Source organism: Cyrtonyx montezumae, unplaced genomic scaffold (assembly GCF_038088225.1).
Source record: "Cyrtonyx montezumae isolate F1298 unplaced genomic scaffold, pur_monq_1.0 scaffold_0, whole genome shotgun sequence".
Lineage (NCBI taxonomy): Eukaryota > Metazoa > Chordata > Aves > Galliformes > Odontophoridae > Cyrtonyx > Cyrtonyx montezumae.
In genome coordinates, this window is record NW_027071824.1 from 32385674 (window position 1) to 32407731 (window position 22058).

The following is a 22058-nucleotide window of genomic DNA, read 5'->3' on the forward strand; positions in this document are numbered from 1 at the left end:
TGCCTTCCAGAGTGAATGTGGCAATTTTCCAAGGCAAACTTGCAAAGGAGTGAAAATAAATCACTTGCAGTGTTTGGCTGGTAGGAATCCAAGCACTAGAGAAACTACCTCATTTCTAGAAAGCCTTGTGAAAAATGGCTGGGTTTACTTAATCTTTTTGACTCAGTAATATTTCTGCTTGAGTCTACAGTTTGCAAGCCATAAACATTGTGACAAATAATGAAGTAATCATGCAATTAGGGCTCAATTACTTATGCTGTGACAGTGACCTCTTACATGTTTTTCCCCTGCATAAAAAGAAATAAATATTGTGTCTTTTTGTTCTCTTTGGTGCTAGTTGCTGGCTTGCATTATGTGAAATCCAGCACGTTTCTCTCCTGGTTTTGCCTTTCTAGGGCTGCCTAGACTGTTGTGCTATGAGGTAGTAAGGATGCACTGTATGTTTTATTAGTTGCACTGAATGAGGAGTGGATGAGGTGTTGTTTCTTTCCCTCTCCAAAATTCAAGACAGCTGAGTGGGACAGGGAGCAGGAATGGACAGAATTTAGCCTTTGGACTCTGTGCAGTTCTATGGCAAATCAAAGGCAGCTGTCAGGCCAGCATCATACCGCGTGGTCATGCTTAGGGCTGTGCTGTTACAAAGGCAGGACCTGGGCATCACAGGACTCTAAAGGCCTGGTGTAGAAAGCCTCTTTGGAGTTCAATCTCATGTCCACCATCATTTCATAAAAGGACTCATAAGCTGTTACTTCCTCCATCCCATGGGCTACTCCCTACACTTTCTGTTTTCCTCTCTCCTTCTCTCCTCTCTCATATCACTTATGGAATTCAGCTTGCAAACTGTGTGTTTATCTCACTCTGCTTGGCTATATGAAGATTTTTGGCAGCGGTTCAAACAGTTCAGCTACTTCTAGTGCAAAGCTTTGGCAAAAGGGAAACAAAGAGGAAACTTTGGCTCAAACCAGCCCTGTAATGCCATCTTCAGTGTGTCTTTGCAAGTTCCCAGGCCTGGGCTGTCAGGATTCTGTTGGTCACTCAGTAAGTGCTGCTGCCAGATATTCCTGTCTGAAATGACTTCCTGTAGTAGAGGCTTGGGCCCTGTGTCCCATATGAAAAGTGCTTAGTACTGGGCAGACCTGTTTTTCCATGGAGACCAGCTATTTTTTTTTTTTTACCAGGTGCTTGCAGTCCATGTGAGTGCCAGTGAAACCATGCAACTGCTCATTCTGGTGGATGGGAACCACTTACAGATGTTCAAAGTATAATCACCTTATCTCTGTCTAGGACTGTGACAGTGCTTGCTGCTTCCAATCTTATATATTTTCCACTTTGGAGTCCTAGAAACATCTATGTCAAATGTTTTATAAATTCCTCTGTCTTTGGTCTGCACCCTGATGCTGTTCTGAAGTCTGTGTGAAAGTCTCCTAAAGAGGAACTTCTTTCTGTCTGTGTAGGGGTCAGGATGAAGTCACTTTTGGGTAAAACAGGGACTTTTTTAATGGTTGGTCACATTTTTTTCTTCTGAAAGGGCTTCATCTGTCTGCTTGTCACAGCAACAGTACTTCAACTTGATTCTGAATGGATGTAGCTTGATGTGAGATCCCAGAACAGCCTGTTTCTCTTGTGAGATGACCGATACATTAAGATTAAGCAGTGGCTGACATAAATTTGCACTTAAATTAGACCATAATACCACTATTCTTAGGAGACCCTAATAAGAACTGGAGAATGACACAAAATCGATAGACATCTAGTTAAAAGAACTAAACTAAAACTCAGATGCTAAGCAAAATTGACTTTGTTTAAACCTATTAAAATAGATTTTCCATGGAATAATGTTTCAAAGAAAGAGTTTTTGAAGGATGTCTCTTTAGTGAATAAAAAGAGAAGTAGAATGAAAAGCCGTGGTTTTAAAATAAATTAATTATTAAAAAGAAAAAAAGAAAAAATGTTGTCATTGATCCCATACATCATGAGAATAGCATGTTGTTTTCTTTTGAATTTGTTCAACTTTATCAAGTATTCTTGATAAATAAAATATTCTATTTCTTCCAATGCAATATACTTCTCACTTCGTGTTTGATTTAAATTATACTTCTAGCTACACAATCCACACATACTGAGAGATCCCAGGATCCTGGGGTGCTTTCCTTTCCGTCAGTATTAATCCTGTTTCCACCTTCTAGAATAGCCTGAAAAAGGCAAAAAGATTCAGTCAGGGAGACATCACATCAGAAAATACACCAAAAATTCTTTCAAAGAGGACAAAGATAAATTCTTTGTTCCAGGTGAGTTAATGAGGGCTCGGCATGAAATCAGTCAGACTGCTCATTCATTCCAAGTCTCTATTACTGTGTTTTCTCCTTTCCCTGTCTGCTTGAATTTAGAAATTCCTTTAGATATCCCTCTACTTACTTGCTTCTGAGGATTCTGGTCTGCCTGTGTCCAGCTGGTTTTTCAAAACAAGTTTTCTTTCTCTGGAAAATAAAGTATTTTTGCTTCTTTTCAGTGATGGTTGGGCAGACAGAGATGAAGTAATTGAAGGTTATGAACCGGAAGCAAATGGAGGCATCACTATCAAACTGCAGTCTCCAGAGGTCTTGTCATTTGATGACTACTATCTGAAGCTGCGTCTGGACACCAATACCCGCAATCCGTGGTTTCCTGAGTTCTGGCAGCATAGATTTCAGTGTCGCATCCCTGGGCACCCACTAGAGAATCCCAACTTCCAGAAGAACTGCACTGGTAACATATCAGCTCTTTATCTATTTGAATATTTGCTCTTGAAAAAAAAACAACAAAAATTATCTTTGTTTTGTTTCTTTGTTTGCTTTTTATTTATTAATCATGGTAAAAAGTGATAAACAAATTGTAAACATATAAATCAGAACTCTGGGAGGAAAATGACTAGCACAGATTCCTCTCAAAATAGTTCTGCTCTGTCATTAAGCAGCTCATTCCACTTTGAAATTTAATGGCTGTACTGAGGCTGAGATGAGTGTCTACATCTGTAATATGGATTCAGGGCCATGAATGGGATAAAATAAGTAACAGTTAAATTTTAACAAAAATTGGGACAATAGATACTTTTATTTTTTTTTCCAAAACCTGTTTTTATAACTACCAGGATAATTCAGAAATTCAGATAAAATATTATTGCAGTAAACAAATCTAAGGAAAATCAATGTGTCTTCAGATTGGGAAATCATTTGTTTTACTCTTTCTTTTCTTCACTCATTAAGATACATACTGTTTTGTTTTTCCACTACATAGCATGCATATGAAAAATGGCAGTGTCTTACGAATAGAAACAATGCTTACCTCATAGTTGGAGAATCATATCAGCTCATAAACAGTTTTTTTTTTCTTCCATATCAGAACCCGAGAAAATAAACTATTTTTTAAATGTATTTTACCAATACATTTAATCACTTTTCTATTAAATCTTTATAGAATAATTTTGGAAATACTTAATTTTAGTTGGTAAATATTTCATTTTTAGTCACAAGGATACATTTTAATAATAAGGAAGTTATCCCATGGTGGACAATAATAATGAAATCTGGCTTCCCATGGCTTTTTGTCCTTAATGTATCTAACCCCTTTATCTAATAGCAGTAATCTCGTTTCATTCACCTTGAGATAACTTCTCACAGTATGTATAGTTCTTCACTCTCCATTAACAGCACTTCTTAACAACACCTTTCAATCTTCCACATTACCTTTAGTTTCTCCTGAGTTCTCTTATTAACAGATGAGTCATATCAACAAATACTGTGACTGACTCAAAAGTGGCCTTATGTGCTTACTTGACAGACTGGCTGGCCCATCTGGGCTCTTGGGACCTAGTAGGAAGCCATACTGGCTAAATAATTGTTGATTTTATACAGATATTTTTTTCCTCAGAGGAATAATTAACTTTAAATTCTACCAAAATGTTCATTTATGTTACATATATTTCTCTTGAGACTGCTTCACTTCAGAGAAAGGAGTTAACATAGGCCAACAAGAGCAGAAATTACTAAGGGGAGAATACACTCTGACAGTTAATTGTAATAATTCAGGCACTCTTATCATCTTTCCCACCTCCAAGAAGCTCTACATTTTTTCATGGAGCTTCAAAATATGTTGTACTTCTTAGGCTTTTCTGAAAATCAGTCAGCTTTTAAACTTGAGAATGAATTCTCAGGATCATCACACAGAAATAGAAGTTCATAAACGTCTCAAATCATAAAAGAAAAATGTCACTGAGTATCTATTCCAAATACTGGCATACCTGTAGAATCAATAGACCTGTGTGTCCCCAGAGAATGTGGGGGCAACGCACTATCCTATTGTATTTTTCTTCAGCTGCACAGAGCTGACTGGTGACTTCACACACTCACACACATACTTCACCATAGCTTTCCATATGCATATCTTTATCTGAATTTTCTGCAGGGTTAATAATGCCACTTAAAATGCTAACAGCTTCAAAGCTTGCTAATGGAGCCTTCCTCTTCAAGGAGGTCTAATATGACAGTGTTAAGAAAATGCCACTTTTTACTTCTCACAAATTTGGAGACAAGCTTCATTATAAGCACATGGAAAAAAAGACTGAATTGCCTCTAACACCCTTCACAAATCTGTTCCCAGATTTGAAGAGGAGGGCCATACAGCTCAGTAAATAAACAGCAATATTTGAAATCCACTAAAAGCACCGATAGACTACATTCTGATTTTGTTATATCAGAAATTAAATTCTTGCTGTTACTACTCCATCGCTCCAGGAAAGGTATCAGTATTGAACACTGGTATTAAGCATCTCAACTCCATTATATCTGAGAGCTTTCATTCTTACCTCACAGTATGCCATCAGTAATCCTTTAACAAGGCGGCAAGGCGAATAGGATCCTGCGTTATGAAAAACATTGAGTCCCCTGTGCTCTCAGGACTCCTTGCACATTATTAGCATTCATTGTGACTAAGTCTTGGTCCAGATCTGTTCTGTATTCCAAAAGTGCATTGGTAGTCATTACTGAAAACACAGCATGCCTGCACTTTTGTATAACAGAAATTGATTCAAAGGTAGTAGTCTGCTCAGATTCATCTTCAGTCTCTGGAGAGACATAATTTCAGGAAGCTTTCTAATGAAGGAGAATACCAAGGGCAAAAGATACTTGTGTTGTCTAGAGGAGCATTGTGTATTTGTATTTAACCATCAGCAAGATCCCTAAGAAAAACCACAAGCAAGAGAAGACAATGTATTTCTCCAACTATCTTGTTCAGAATGATTCAGAATTCTTGGTCCTATTCATTTTGAAGAGAAGATTAATTACAAAGTTTGTGTTTGAGTATCTTCAACTACTTCTTGCCCAGTATAATTTTCTCATGCACGAACTAATTATATTATTGAGTAATTCATTCAGAATTGGCACTGGAATGTGAAGTCCAATTTTCAGCATTCATTGATAGGCAAGGAATTTTCTTCAAGCAATTACAGCTGCTGCATTTGCAATTTATAATGTGCTGTTGAGTCAGCACTAGATCAGGATTGCAGACTCCAGAAAACAAGGGAAAAGCAAGTTCTTAGAAATTCCCCTTCCCTGCTGACTGGAATTGTTGCATGAATTCTTCCACTCGGTTCCCGAGAAGATTTATGCCATTCTTCAGGCATGTTACACTGAACTTGGTGTGTATTTTTTGAGAAGGAAAGAGGAACAACCAGAAGGTAGCAAATCTAAGTGCATCCCAGTCTGTGAAGCAGTCTGTGCAATCTACCTTAAGACTGACCACATTTGCAAGATAGTTTGTCTGGATGAACAAATACTATATCGTAGTAGTAGCACAAATTCTTGAGAAGAAAACCTGCTCTTTTGGGAACATTCATTTATTTCCTGCAAAAATTAAAAAAAAAAAAAAAAAAAAAGGAACGCACCAAAAACAAAAACCAAAACTCCCTACTTTTCCCATTTGGGTAGCAGCCAAATGAGTGGGAGCTATTTCTGACTCATCCTTTGCTAATGTTATAGCCAAATGAGTCTCATAAGTGACTGCCGCGCTGTCTCTCTCTCATAGCTATAGAGTATATATTCTTCCCAACACGATAAGATTCAAGTCTAGAATTTTTCTTGTGCATAGAAAAGAGATATTTTTGTGGAATTTTTTCTTACTCTTCAATTGATTTCTAGAAGGCCAAAACCACCTTCAGTACAGAGTTATTCTTAAAATATTCATTCCACTACTGAGTTTTCAATGTAGTGACTACATTCTTCTGAAAATCCAGCAAGTCCTGCATCTCTGTATGGACTGCTGATTAATGGGGAGCTTCAGAACTTCACAACATTCTTCATGGCACTCAGATGACAAATCAGGACAGTGTAGTTCATTTTAACACAACCAGAAAAAAACTGCTTCTGAATTTGAGATGTTAAGAAACTACCTACCTCAGAATGATCCTGATGCTATGTTCCCTTGACACACAACCTCTAGCACTGCTCCAAGCAGCAGTCTCTGCTTGTGTCTATTTGTCAGACAAGTCAGCCAATTTCACATCTTGGAGACTGTATGCTGACAGCAAGATGTGGTGATAGACTGTATTGTCAACTGACAAAAGCTTTTCCAACAGCTCTTTAGGAAGTTTACTTCTCTCTGAGCTGATAGAAATAGCCTGAATAGAAGTTCTTTTCTCTTCACAAAACTACAGTGACAAATGTTTATCTATTGGACTTGACAAGCTCACATAAGCCAGAGTTAAATGCAATTCTCACCTACATGGAAATGGTGTAGAACTCAGTGTAATTCAAACTCTTCAATGGAGGTTCCCCTGTTCATTTTCAGAATGCCTACTTTCCTCTTGGCAGATAATACAATGGCTGTAGTTTATGTGAGCTGGATGGGCTGAATACTCCTCTGCACCACAAGAGAGTTATGAAATTTGCTATGGAACTTATGCAAACATCAGATTATGTTCACAGCAGTTCATCTGCTGGGACAACGGAATACATTGCTAAGCAATCAGCATAGACATTTTTCAACAAAGTGAAGTGGAACAAAGCAGGCAATTCAATGATTCATTCATTGACTTAACTGATTTTTGAGGAGAAGGATTATTTATCAGTGAACCTATTTGTGGTGAACAAGAATAAGAAATGTCAATTTTTTGTTGTTGTTGTTCCGAAGGAGATTGCAGGCCAAGTTCCCTTGGATGCTTACTCATACCTTGGTCATGCCTTAAGGATTACTTTATCTGCTAATTCCTGTCTGTGTTGAAGGGAAAGACAAACAATCAGATGAGTGTAGCCAGAGTCACAGAATTATGTAACTGGCACCTTCCACTGGAAGGTAGGTTAAGAAGGCTGTAGTCTAATCTCCAGATCAAAGAAGGATCAGGTACAAGTTTAGCTTTGAGGGTTTCAGTATTTTATCCACTGAGGACTTGAAAACCTCCAAGGATGGAGTCAGCAAAGCCCTCTGGGCAACATTTTTCACTGTAGAGGATGTGAAAAAGTTATTCTGAGTCTTTGTTGTTTCAGGGTGTAGCTGTTTTCTCACACTCCCACCATGCTTTACCATGAAGAGCCTTTCCTTTTCTTAATAACTTCCCTCAAGTTATGAGAGGACTGTTGTTGGGTTTTCCTTCAGCCATATCTTCTCCAGGCTGAACTAGTTCAGATCCTTCAGTCTATACTCACAGGACATGGATTGCAGCCATCTTGATGGGCCTCTGCTGAATGAGCTCCAGATTATCAATCTCAAACTGTCCACCATACTCCAGATGCAGCCTAATGTGTGCAAAGCATAGGGTGGCAGTGATGGTAGTTGTGATGAGGTGATCCCGTCCCACAGGCAACTGGGGATCTGCATCATCAGACTCTCTCAGAAAAAGAACATAAGACTACATTATACCTTAGCAGTTCTGGATGTCTACTGTAAATACTCATATCATGCCCAGTCATGGGCAGAATGTGCTATTGATAGCAGAAAATAGCTCATAAAGAGGACTACATATTCTCAAAAAGGTGTTTATGCTTTGGTATGAATAATGCTGACTCATAGTTCTTGAGACAAAAGATACAGCTTAAACAAATGTAACTTGCTTTGTCACTGTGATGACCTTGTGTCATTCACTTGGCTTCGTCTGGGTCTGGTCTGAAAGAGACATGGAGTGCGGTGCAGAGATGCTTTAGAAATCAAAGACACATGCAAGAACACACAGAGTAGTACATTACATGAACATACTGGCTCAAGTCTGTGAGCAGCATAGTTACGTGTGTAGGACACTATACCCAAGCTACTAAATCAGCAAGATAGTCTCTGCACAGCATCTGCAAGTGTTTGCCACTGTTAACACCCACTCATTAAAAAGTACCAAGTTAAATCTCATTCAGATACAAACAGATTGAGTACAGTTTTAATGAGGTGGATGTTTTTTTCTGACATAGGCGAATGTCTTTTTAGAAGGTCTGCAAGTGTCTCTACTTAAGCTTGCCATAGGGTTTGTTTTTCTCTGAAGTTCTCCTTGACTGCACTTATTACATCAGATAGAAAACAGAAAATTGATAGCTGACCTATTCCCATCCTCAGACAGCTTTGTATTCACATATTTCCTGTTTCAGTGTACATCTTAGTCCATCAGTAATGGAATTCAAGACTTTTCTTAATCATGGACTTTTTTTTCTCAAGACCTTTTTTTATTCTAATCAATTTATATGAAATAGCATGGCATCCTCATTTACTCATATCAGTGGAGAAAACTCTTCAGGCCATGTACTTGATTGTGTCGATCATTTGTTTAAAGCATGAATAAATTTCTAGTGGAAGCTGATTGAGTGGTTTTCAAAATGTTAAAGGTTATGTTGTGTACTGGATAAACTAAATCCAGCAGGCTTTAGGGTTTTGTTAGTTCATGTTCTGCTGTGTCCACAGATGCTTCTCAGAACATTCCTTTAATCTTGATGCCTGTAAAACTGCTTCACAGAGCACCTGTGCCATGAGTCTTTGCATCAGTAGAAGCACCTAGAGTAGGAGCCGATTACAGTACAATACAGAAAACTTAATTATAAGAAAATTTTAAACAATTATTATTTAAGAAATTTTATTATTAAGAGTACAGTCTAAGCACATACTCTTTCATGATAGTCACTGCTTCTAAGTTGCTTGATGCAGTATATATTAGACACATTCATAAACTGAAGAAATCAAGCTACAGATGTAGCACGAATTCCTCAGTATGAGTCTTTATGTCTCCTGTGACTCACCCCTTATTTTGTGTTGTAATTAAATTCTTAGGTTCTGGAGTAGAAAATAAGATAAGTCCTATGCTACTTCTTTTGGCCTCAGTATGAGGCAGGACATCCTAAGCTTTATCCCTCAGCAGGGTCAAAACTGCTCTTAGTTTTTCAGGCACCTGGAATAAAATGTGTTTGGGACAACTTGTTTGAAAGAACTCTGGTTTCTACACTATTTAGCCAAGGCTTCTTTACAGTAGATAAGATAGGAGAGCTGTAGCCTCATTTTATTTCCCAGACAAAGTTACAGACAACTTATAAGACTTAATGAAGAGAACTATTAATAATGTGCTTTTCTGTGATAAATCATAGGCATTGTTAAGAGGAGACATTACCTACTGTCTGGTTTTTGTTCCTAGCCTCTTATTTCTGTGGTTGGAAGAAAGTAGCTGCATTGATCCAATATTTCATCTCTTCAAAAATACTTTTTATACTGTTTGTCAATCAAAAATACAGACACAAAATCTGCTTTTCTTCTTTTGGAATCCATAAAAATGATCTACACACACTGTTGAAAGCAGTGTAGAAAACAGTCTGAAAAATGTATTCATGTTACAGTGGGATATATAACAAAAGTTTTCTGAATCTAGTATTTACACCTACATTTTCTATTGTGGATTGTAACAGCCAGAGTCAACTGGGATTAAAACAGTCCTCACGTAGGCTTGTTACATTCAGCCTTCTCCATTACATGAGTAAACCAGAAGAGCTGCAAAGAAGCAAGACATATGAATCATGGTCCCTCATGCCTCTTCCACGCTCCTGTCTGCTGTGCCTGGGGAGCAACAGCACACTCCAGGCTGCTCAGGTTGTCACAGGTGCTTTGATCTTCTGTCAATAGTGCGGGGAGGAGAAAAGCAAATAATTAAAATTAATTGATTTGGTCTTATAAATCATTTTTGTGTGCGTGTGTGCAGGTCACACATCAGACCAATTAGCCTAGATATAAACATTTAATCAAGTCTGTAAATAAACCTGATGAAATAGCACTAGTAAATGATTAGGGAAATAAGGCCAATTGCTTTCCGTTCACCCTACTGGTGTTCTGTTAGATTTTATCTTTTCTCATTTACATGGAGGTAGAAAGCTGTTTAACTCAGCTAGCAGTTTTATAGCTTTTTATAACTGGCATAATTGCTCCGTAGATGTATGTGCAAGGAAGTACAGCGGTATTTCTAACATGTAGGTGCACACCTGCACGTTCACACATCTAGCTGCAGCCCAGATGTACCATTTTTGCACAAGGATATTTGCTGCAAAATAGGCTAAAGGGTTCTTAAAATGAACAGGGGTCTCTAAATGATCTTGGGCAAACAGTGGTGTAAAGAACAATAAATTATGAGCGTATTAAAACTTGAACCATAAAAATAACAAACCTTCCTACCTAGAATTAACTGTATTAATATCCATAAGGGGAATAATCTGATGGAAAGTGCATGCTCCAAAGAGCTAGGTTTCCAGGACAAACTGCTACTTTTTTACTCTGGAAGGAACAGTGAAGTGCTGAAATTTGCCAATGTGGAGGGAACTGGGGAGAATTAATAAAAACAGCTTCTCAAGCTAGGCAGAACAGCCTGAGAGGGCTGTTGCAGCACAAGAAGATATGAGGCAAGATGATTTCTAGAGGTTTCCTTCTGCTTGAATTTTTCTGATTTTTGCAACAGAAACCAGCTTTGGAGGAATTTGAATGTTAAAACTTTTAATTTAGCTCTGGGTTCAGGCCTGGCTCTATGGGAGCAGAAACTTAGGGCTGTTTTCTTCAGAGCAGTAGCACTGTATACACCATGCATACGATCTACTCTCTAAAAAAGCCAGTTTGTTCTGTCTGTTTTTCCAGACTTTGACTTAGGTTCACGAGGACCAGTGTTCCTGAGAAATCTCAGGTGTTTTAATAATTTGTGTTTGGCTGGGCTGAATAGCCCTCTTTTGCTGCATTGTCACATTTGGCTACACAGAGAAAAACTGGAGATGTGCTAAAGTGAATGCTTTTAAAATTCTTGCACACCTGAAAGATGAGCTTCTGTTTTGTTTTCTCTTAAGTATGTGAATAAAAATTTGCCCCGCTAATTTTATCTTCTGATTTGCTTAGCTCTATCTCACTACTACTAATAGCAATGCATTAACCTTGTGCAGATGTCACTTGGAGTTTCTAATCTAAGCTTTGCTTTAAACTGAGTCTTTTGTACAACATAGTACTTGAATACAGCTCTGGATATATGTCGAGGTGGCACATAAAGGGATAAATAAAGAGTACCTTTGTGATCTGTGCATGCTTTAATAATACATATTGCAAGGATTGCAAGAGAATGTAAGGATCCTCTACCATTTGAAACATATACTTAATTTAACAAGGGAAACCATGAGTATGCTCTGCTAATTTGCTTATAGTGTGGTCTGGGTAGGGTGACTGAGACCTCTTCGCTCTGCAGAGCCAGAGCAGCTGCAGCAGCTGCCTTTGATCCCAGGAAGCAAGAGGAATTTCTGAGAGGACTGAGGGGCTGCAGGGCTGTAGCCGTGTATGCGTGGCAGCAACGATTCATTTCCTACATGTAAAGTCCACCTGTCAGCATGCAATCTGTGTGGGCCCAGGAAGGTGGCCCTTCAAACAGGAAGATTTTTGAGGAGAGAAAAGCAACAGTAGACTCAGGAAGAAAAATGCGCAGAGAGCTATATTTCTGCAAAAGTGAGACACATTGGTGTTTGTATTAATTTAACGATGGTGTTCCTTATATCACCTTATCAATAAAAACAGAGGAGAGGGAGGATTTCTCTTTCACAGTAATAATTAAATAAAAAGTAAAATGATAGAATTAGCTGATGGGAGATAAGTGGTCATGCAAGAATTGTTAAGTTCATCTTAAATCAAAATTTTTTTGAAGCGTGGTAAATACTAGATATGCCTCTTGGCTGTTCTTCAAACTCATGCCAAACCACTGGAATTTTCATTAAGAGAATGTAAGCCAGCTTGTCTGTGCCTGCTGGTCACAGGTAGTCACTAACCATATATGAAGGGCTTTGTCCAGTGTTAACATGACTTATTGACTCATACCTTTGAAGTCTTCGGGATCTCATGCTCATATACTGAAAACTGGGAACTAGCACTTAGGTATTTTGAGGTCTCAATCAATGGACTGAGATGAGTTTGTACAATTTCTTCTGTTATGACAGATAGGAACACAGATCTCCAGAGCAAACAGATTAGTGAATAATCTGTACTTAATTACTTTCACCATATTTTCCACCATGACGTAAACATCCCAGTTTCATTTTAGGTGTTGTACTGTTGTTGAATATTTAACATCTAGTGAGTATGGGTTCTTACTAAATTCCCCATTCTGTGGTAACGCTGTCTATGCTTTCTTTATATGAAGATTGCCTATTTTCCAACTCTAAACTATCATTTTCCAATGAAGACACTAAAAATTAGGCTCCTGAAATGCATGCTCTGAGACCTAGATAAATTGTCCTGGTTTTTAAGGGTACTGATCTCCCATAATTCTCATGGAAGTTAACAGCAGCCAGGGAAGTTCAGGTATTAATCAAGTCAATTAACTGGGGGCCTGAATATGTGATCAGGTTCCTAATAAAATATCGAAGATTGTTAATGTTTTGAAAGCTGCAGAACAATTAATGAGTTCTCTCTCTTTCAGATGAAGTCTGAGGCTTCATACCAATAGACTGACACTTGAAGTTTAATCAGTCCTATTTCCTGTGCTTTATATTTTCTCCATCACTGTGTGTTATAATTGAATATCTATGAGGGTACCTGACTCAAGAATTTCATTTATTAATGGTGAAAATCATGATTGAAGCTAGTCAAATAACATCAAAATCTGCAAATATTTCTTTAAATTTTTCAGTGAGTTTGATTTTAAGTGTGCTCATTCCTGTCTCCTATAAGAGCAGCAGCAATTCATTATCTGCTAGACTTGTTCCAAATAACAGATATGTTAAGAATAGTAGTTCTAAATATGTCTTTAATGAAGTGTGCAAGTAAGGCAGCAAGGTTGCATAGTTACCTGAGGGAAAGGGGAATACTGAAGGTTGAATTTTCTTTTTTTTTAATTGTTTTTTCACATGTCATATAAAAAATGTTATCTGTGAAATCCTGTCTTCAGAGAGACTGGATCAGGATCCAGGATGGTACTGCAGGAAGAAGTTAGCTTAATCAATTTGTAAAGAAAGCAAGAAAAACGTCACTACAATAATAGCCAATCATATATAAATGGTGCCTGAGGCTTTGAGAGCACTCTGGGGGCATTTGTAGAACAATGCAGAATCTCAAAAGGGGCTTAGGGAGAGTTTGTGGATGGACTGAGAATGACAGAATCAGATATGGAATATGCAGGAGAAGTAACAAATTGAATTCCCTGCTTCCATATTTCCCAGCAAGGGAACAGAGGAAAAGAATTGAAACAAAGAAAAAGCAGTGAAAGAATAATTTGAGATGGGGGGATTGCAACGTCAAATTGGAATATGGTCTGTTCAAGATCAGACAGGGTAAAAGCCCTCCTTTCCATTCAATCCCTTTGTGAATCTTCCATTAAAATAATAAGATTATTACCATCATCCTTTAAACACAAAGGTTGGGATTTGTTGGCATTAAATTTTATTCAGCTAATGAGATGGATATCAGATGCTATATCTGGATTTGAAGTCAGTGTCTTTGCTGATTACCTGTACAAGCCATTCAATCAGGGAACAAAAATGAAAATCTGCAGGCATATATTATTCCTGTTTATAAGATGAAATATTCATTTCTAATTAAAATAGGAGCTGAGAAATAATGGCTTGCCGTAGAAGTTAAATAATAATCACAAATAAATAATAGAACACGTTGTGGTCATTTTACATGCAGCTTGTATGCAGTCCAGCTTTTAAGAAAAACAAAATTAATCATAATAATTATTTGTCAGGCTCTCATAATAATTACTGTATGTCTCTAAGACAGACAATGAAATCACATCAGTTTATCCTTTATGATGCTTATTTCTAGAATAAACATGTCATTTAATGTTTTTAAAAGGCGCAAAATTAGTGTTCTGACTATCTGAAAGAGAGTAGAACTTAAGTCTACACTACGTCTAATTTGGTGGATTCCCCAAGTTCAGAATCACAAGTAGAGTTTTATTGATTTCCATCTTAAAACGTTGAATATGACCATTCATTACATTTGGATATCTAACCTTACATACTAATAAGCCACTGTTGTTTCATTCCAGATTCCTGGTCAGTTCAGTGAGTCTTAAGATCACAGAAGTTTTTCTGTCCATCATGTAGATTAAATGTTTTTTTACTTACTCTGATCATGATAAAATTAATTCCAAGTTTCTTCATTAGAATGCACATACTAATGAAAATCCATAATTTTCCATGCGTTATTGCAGCCTTGTTGTATAGTCTCAATTTGGTGTATAATGACAACTCCTGAAAGGGTGACCAGTATGTACAAAGTGATGCTTCCTTCAGACCATTTGAACTGATACTGAAAAATGTGACATTTATTTGCCTGGGAGTCCAAGATACAGAAATAGACTTATCTCAAGTAGGAACATTTTTTTTCCTCTTATGTTTTCCAGTTTATTCATTCCAAAACAAAGAAAATAAGACAATACTTAAAATGAAGTAATCAAATCAATATTAAAACTTATCTTTCTGGTCAATTTTTTATTCAACACTGGGTGATCTGGGAATTGTATTTTTCAAGCTAATCACACTGCAAGAATACATACAAAGATCATGAGTGTATATCTTTTCATTATTTTTTGTTCATTATTTCTTTTTTTTGTTTGTTTTGTTTTAGTGGGAAGGAAAAGGTGGGGGGCATGTCTATTTCTTTCCCTTTCATTGAGCCTTACTGTGTACATCCATCAGTCTCTATATCGTTAAAAAACAGTCTTCACTGCAGAAGAAATTTTTCTACTACAAACAGCTAGGAACATAGGGAAGATGTGCTAAAATTTCCTGCCAGGCCTTGAACAGCTAATAGCAGTGGGTATGTACAGTAGTGTCGAGAGAGGTTTCAAATAGCACCTTGCAGGTATGTTTAGAGATGAAAGAATCTCAGCAAGTCATCCTCATAGAGCCAAATACCTTAGTTTCTACTTAAGTAAAATTCCTTATGAAGTCACAGAATTTTAGCCCAGAAGGAAGAAACAAAGAGGTTTTTAACCACACTGTAATCTTCAGTGCAATCTGTATTAGGCTAGGCTGCTGAGCTTCTGTCAAGATATCTAGGTGTAAAAAGGCTTCTCCAAGACCTACACACCACATGCCACATACATTAACTTGTCGAGAAAGTTCTCTCCTTGTTGACCAGTTTCCTGCACTTCTTTCTTTTGATTTAAACACTTTCTGTGGACACATACCCATGCAACTTTTTCAACTGTGTCCTGTTTCTTTTGACTCTTTCTGACAAGAGTCACAAATGTGTGTGGACATTCTGTGCAACTCATGGACAGTCCTGCAATGGTACAAAGCTCCACTTCTCTGAAGGTGGCTAGCATAGTCAGCTGTACTGTTAACATGGTCCTTAGTACAGTGTAACATTTCCCTTTGAGTACTTTTTATTTATTCATTTATTTTTAACTGATGGTCAACACAAGAGAGAGAGTAGGCGATGCAGAGTTAAAGGGAAATGGAACAGGAACTTTTCATCCACTACAGGTCTGCTTCCCTCTCCAGTGACAGGATGCTGCCAAAATCACACTGCCAACTGCGCAAAGGTCTCCAGCTTCACTCTTGCCTCTCCTGAAACTGGAGAGGGGTTGCAGTACTGCACAACACATGAGATAGTATATCTCATCCAAACACACTGTCCTGCTTACCCAAGTACTGTCACATACAGACATCAGGCATGCCTCCTTTTCTCATTGATATGAAGCTCAGCCAACCATTGGGAAATGGCAGTCTCATCCCTTGCTTATGTCCTTGCATCAGTGGAAACGAGATGGAAGAGGAAAGCCCTCTTTGAGGCGCTGGCACATTTGAACACAGCTCTGTATTCTCCCACAGTGTGAGTGAGTTATGTGCATTGCCACGTGGTATTTACATTTTAAATCTGCTTTTCCTGGAATCATGTGTTTGTGTGAGAGTCTGAACATCCATGGAAAAAAGCAGAAAGGGCAAGAAGGGGAGATGAGCTCTAGCCTTCTGTGTACGCTAAGCAAATTTTCAGGCTGGGGAAGAAAGGAGCAGTAAGAGATCTGTTACCTATTGTTTTACTCCTAAGTTGCTTTGTGTGTGGTCTGGATCTGTGAGTTCAGCATGGCTCAGGGTTGGCAGCACTGCTGAGTCCCTTTTCTCCTGCCCAGAGCCTAGTGTCTCTGAGGCTCTCCCACCTCTGATTAATGAGTGAATCAGCAGCTTGTGTAGTCATTTCTACTCATAATATTTCAGCCTTACCATGGCACTGCTATATTTTGTGTATGCCAGCCTCATTCTAGAGCCTCTGACACTAAGCTCTTAAAGCCCTAGTGTACTTACATAACATGATATGGAGAACCAAGAAAGTGAATTTAATTTAAGAGTTCCCTGCAGCTTCTGACACACAGGGAGAAACAAAAGAAGGACATATCTTTTTGAACACTGAAGGATAATGTGGTACCCTCACAAAAACAGGCATGGAAGCTGAAGACACTGAGGGTGTATGTATACAGTGTATCTAAAAAGGGAACTGAATTTCTAATGTTAGACGTCTGGAATGAATGGGAACCTGTGTCTCTTGATGGCTGAATTAATATTTTGGTTTTCTTTACCCAATGAATTGGCATCTGTGAAAGAAATGTAGGTGAAAGTAAGGAAAGAACAGCCTCATATGTTCATGCAATGTTTCTTTTCCAGCAGAGAAAGAGTCATTAGTTATTTGTCTTACTTTGTTGGTGAAAATACATAACATCTTACATACAAATATTGCTGCAGTTAGTATCCAGTTAATGGCTTTGGTAGAGAATATAGAGGAAAAAAAGTGAGGAGCTTCTGCTGAATTCCTACCCTTTCAATTGCTTTAATTTCTCTCTGCAATCTTATCTAAAATTATATGTAAACCAATCTCAATTAAAAAGTAGCATTCATCAGATGTAGCAGTAACATCTAGGTGACCCCAAGATTTTCTTGTGCTCAGAAAGAAGAGTGTCTCAACTAGTAACTATAACAATATCCTAGCTTTTCCAGGAAGAAGTACATCAAATATAATTGCATGAATAGAATCTCTTTGCTTGAAAAAAAAATAATAAAAAATTGAAGAATGGAAATGGAATCTTTTTGATGTAATGACATCCTGAAAATGAAGTCTACAACCCTGTGAACTCCATTTATTGCTTCATTAGTATTGTACAATTTGAAATGTTTATCAGTGTACTTTCAAATCTGTTGTGGAATCCACATGTTGTAAGATATTCCCTCCCTTTATGTGCCCCAGAGAAAGACTGCTGCCTTCTTGCCAAATGGCAGAGCCACCTGCTGTTCTACAGAAAGCACAGCATTATTTTGTATAGAGAGAGGAGGCATTTAGGGAAAGATCCTTTTTCTTAAATAATACATCCTTCCTCACAAGTGCCTGGTAAGCATTAGTTGCATCCAGTCAAACAAATAGTTCACATTGCAGTGGGAATCAAGTTCCTCTTTTACCTCGTGCTTTTTTTTTTTTTTTTTTTTGTCATTCTCTGGCATTCTTTTTGAATCTGCTGTCAGTCAGGGTCCTCTCATCTCTGTATGTAGCTGCCTCTTGAACTTGCCTCCCTGAAGCAAAGATACATCGAAGTGGGAAGTGACCGTTACACATATGATCTGCTTTTGTTGGAAAATAATAAAGGAGCTGTTTTTCTGGGGGTAGAAACCATAGTACAGACAATGATTTAGCATGATGGGATTGTTTGTAGTAGGTTAAATGAAACACTTATGGTTGGTGGCATATCTTTCAGACTATTGTTCTGTCTCATGCAAAATGAATGAAATGAAATCATTTTTTAATTCAGATTGAAACAAAGCCTTTTTATTTCTTATCTGCTTTTGGCTTGGTAAAACAAAAGAAATTACTTTTCCACAAAAATTTTGGCAGTCACATTAGCTTGCACAGTCTTTGAGAAGAATACAAGCAAAGCCTGCAGCCCTCATATGCAGTTCCTTGTTCTGGTCACTTGGTAGCATTTCCTGGTCTCTCCTTCATTAATGGGCAGATACAGCTGGAATTGCCCGGATAACTAGAAGTTACATCTGAAAAGACAAATTAAGTAATTCTTCTCAATGCTTACTTGACTGTGGGCTGAAAGAGGTGGGTGTTTGGATATTTTCATATACAATAAAGAACGTTTATGAATCTAACTTGTTACCTCTGCCTACATTTGGACATACTAAGTGCAGCAGAGTTGACAAGAGTCATCAAGAGATGAGGATTTTAATCAGATTCCATTGCCATATAATATTAATGAACAGAATGCATTTGTTTTTAAAAAGATAGTATGAAGAAAACAAGCCATTTAATGTGCAGTTTGTGAACATATCAAGTTTATACTAATTACATTTAGAGGCATCGTGATCTGTGGTACTCATTTTGCAATGCCTTAAGGTGAAATCTGTTAAATAATTATGTTGTTATCCTTGTTGTTAGATAACACAAGAGATGTTAGATAACATAAACAGTGTAAGAATGAAAGAACTGGCAATATTTTTATAATACCTGAATGCACGATGCTAAATGAGCTTAGGAAAACAAAGCCTCTTGCAAAAGTTGTTTAATAGAATCTTATTTTGGCTCTTCATAATGCAACTTTTTAAAAACAGATTAATAATTCTGATAGATTAAAAAATAAGCAAGAAATTGATGACAAAAGAGAAATGTAGAATTGGTTGAATTTTCTCTCCTTTACAACCAAAGGTAAAGCTATAATTAGTCAGTCATGCATCCAAACAAAAGTGGCCTAATATTTCCAAGTAGCCAAATTTCACAAAATGATATCAGTCTATTTATTGCTTTCCATGTACCATTTAGTTACCAAAATAATCTGTAGCTGCTACTTGTAGTGACTGCAATTTGAAATGACTGATCAGGTCAGCTACTGGCCTTCTGCCTTTCTCCCTGCAAGATCCTATGACACAGATTTGGTGTGGTCCAAGTTTGTCAGGCCTTTTCTAATGTGGGACACTGCAAGATATGTGTCTTCTGGTTTTTTTTCCCAAGGACATGTCGTATCATTAGCATATCTCTGCACATATTTGTACAGAGCCAGATGGTCATCTTTGCTCCAAGTCACTGGTTAAGGCAGTGCACACTAAAACTAAGACAGAGGGAAGGAAATCTGCATTCCTGATTTCTCCAACAAGAAAGGAGCAAGCTTGGGTGCAGTTCTGCTAGTTCATGGCGTAACCTTCGCTCTGTCTCTCTTGGCATGGCTTTGTGCTAGGCTATTGTGCACACAGACCAAGTGTGACCGTTTTTCTTTTTGCATAATTCCAGGGAAATTTAGCCCTGGTTATTCTTCCACAACAATTCCTTTGCCTAAATGACCACTCTTACTGAATGTAGCCCATCACCATACTGCTAGCAACAAAGCTAAAATTTCACATGGCATACCCACAAAGCATTTCAATCCTGAAACTGACCACTACTATTAAAGAAGATAGTGCATATTATTTCTAAGACTTTCAGCCTTTTTTCATGGAAATGGCAGAAAAGACTTTCAACCTTTTTTCAGGAATGCCAGAAAAGATGATAATTTTCATAATAGATCAAATGAGACCAATGGAAAAAGTAACTTTTTATGTGAGATTAAATGCTCAGTTTGTTCAGTGATCTGGAAAAAAAAAAAGCCATAAAAATATCTGCCTAATTCAAAAATTATCACTTGTAAAAATTTTATTCAACAGATTTTGGCTTTTATTCTAATCAAGAATCATCTGTTACCAGACTGTGTTCTTCATGAAATGTGTGTGTTTGTTCAAAATTTACCAACTGGCCAGCTATTGATCTGATTCTTCAACCAAAATGTTTTTACATTTCTTTCCATTCCACATTCCTTCTTGCCCTAACCTTTTCAAGAACTGCAAACATGACACTCTTTCTACTCTATCTCTTGTTGAGAACATCAGCATAGGCTTTTCCTACCTTTATCTTATGCCTTAAAGTTTAGGTTACTTCTAGCTATAATTTCTATATATAACTTCTAGCACAATCAATTGTGCTGTTTTTCTTAATTTCAGTTATCGGGTGAGATTGTATGAGTACTCTCTCTGTTCTTGAGAATGTGGTAGCCCCATACTTGCTTCACAGCAAAGACACTAGATGTTAATGGTTACTTTACGTTCACCTCATTCTGAGTCCCTGCCTGAAGGTAATATTAGTTACATTTGAAGCACATTATAGTAAAATGAAAGGAACTGAGTTCCATGAAATTTTGTTCTCTCCTTCTACATCTACCAAGGCTATTACTTTTAGCAGCGTTGGGAGCATTTTTATATTGTGTACAGCCAGAGTGTGTTGTTGTTAATAATTATTTTTATGTAGTTTATCCCTCTTTTTCATCTTTGATATGATGACTGATAAAAAAGTAAAAATTAAATAAAATGACCCAAAGTTTTGAGGTACTGTTAAAAGGAAACGATCAAGGGAGGATTTCCATTGCATTCAATATAAAAATAAGTATGAAATGTAGGAGACCTGAATTCTTCAATGTCATTCAAAAAGGTAATGACCTATTTTGAGTGACTTCAATTAATTCAGTACTCACACAGCTTACAGTTTTTCTTTGCCTAGTGAAAACTAGTCCCTACAAAAAATAAAAATAAAAAAATAAAAAATAAGGAAGATAATAAAGTACTTCTCTGTTTTTAATGTTAATTTACCCTAGTGTTCAGAGTAGTTTCTGTAGATCAATGATATTTTCTTTGCAAAGGATGAGAGGAGAAAGAAAAGTATAAATTTCTCAGTCCAGAGTTCTACTTTTCTCTTTGTTACTTTTAAAAGACCTTTTGAGGAAAAAAAAACCAGCTTTACAGAGAGCCCTGTAACAAAGAAAATGTAGTTCTTGCATTTATTAAAACACTCTTCTATGAAAACTGAATTGAACATTGATTGCCTCCATCTTTTTCTCTGACTTAACACAATTACCTTATCTCCCTTGTTTAAAAAAAATCAGTTCCTACTGATTCTCATAAGTGAATTTTTACCAGCTCAAATACATAAGTATATTGATAACTCATGATGGTGAAAATGAAATAAATTGGATTTTTCCAGCTGGAAACTAAGTTTAGGTAAAGCATAACTTCTCATGGAAAATTTACTGTAAAATCTCTTATTTACACATAGGCAAGTTTATATTACTGACAGGTGGACAATTCATTATCAGATTAGGCTTTGCATGTTACTTTTCACTTGAGTACAACTACTTCTGTAAGTGCAGAAAAGCAGTCATCTCTGCAGTTGGAGACTGTTTCAAGTCTCAATACAAACAACATGCTCACATCTAATTTTTCAAAGCCACCATCAAGCATTTATTCTCTTTGGAGGTACACATATTATATTGAAATATGAGAAACCAAATCTATACTTTGCTGTGACAACACATACTTGAATAAAATAGTCTCATTTCAAAACATCAGCGAGTTCTGCTACATTTAGTTTTCTACTTCTGGCAGCCATCTGAACATTTGTCTCAGGAAAAGTATACGGATACTGTCATTATCTCCTGCAAAAGTCACTGATGTGTATGTTTCTATACTTTTTAAAATTAATTAAGAAATTAGGGAGGCATCTGAAATAAACTCTCAGGCAGAAAACAGTTGAGTGCCATGACT

At 37.2% G+C, this 22058-nt stretch overlaps 1 protein-coding gene across 1 annotated transcript in view; it reads left to right on the top strand.

Annotated features, from left to right (window-relative positions):
• Positions 1-22058, top strand: part of GRM1 (glutamate metabotropic receptor 1) — a 173502-nt gene that overhangs the window by 109393 nt on the left and 42051 nt on the right. Inside the window, exon 3 of the mRNA XM_065731770.1 lies at positions 2510-2745. Within this exon, the coding sequence (XP_065587842.1) occupies positions 2510-2745 (236 nt within the window). The remainder of the gene's footprint in view (positions 1-2509; positions 2746-22058) is intronic.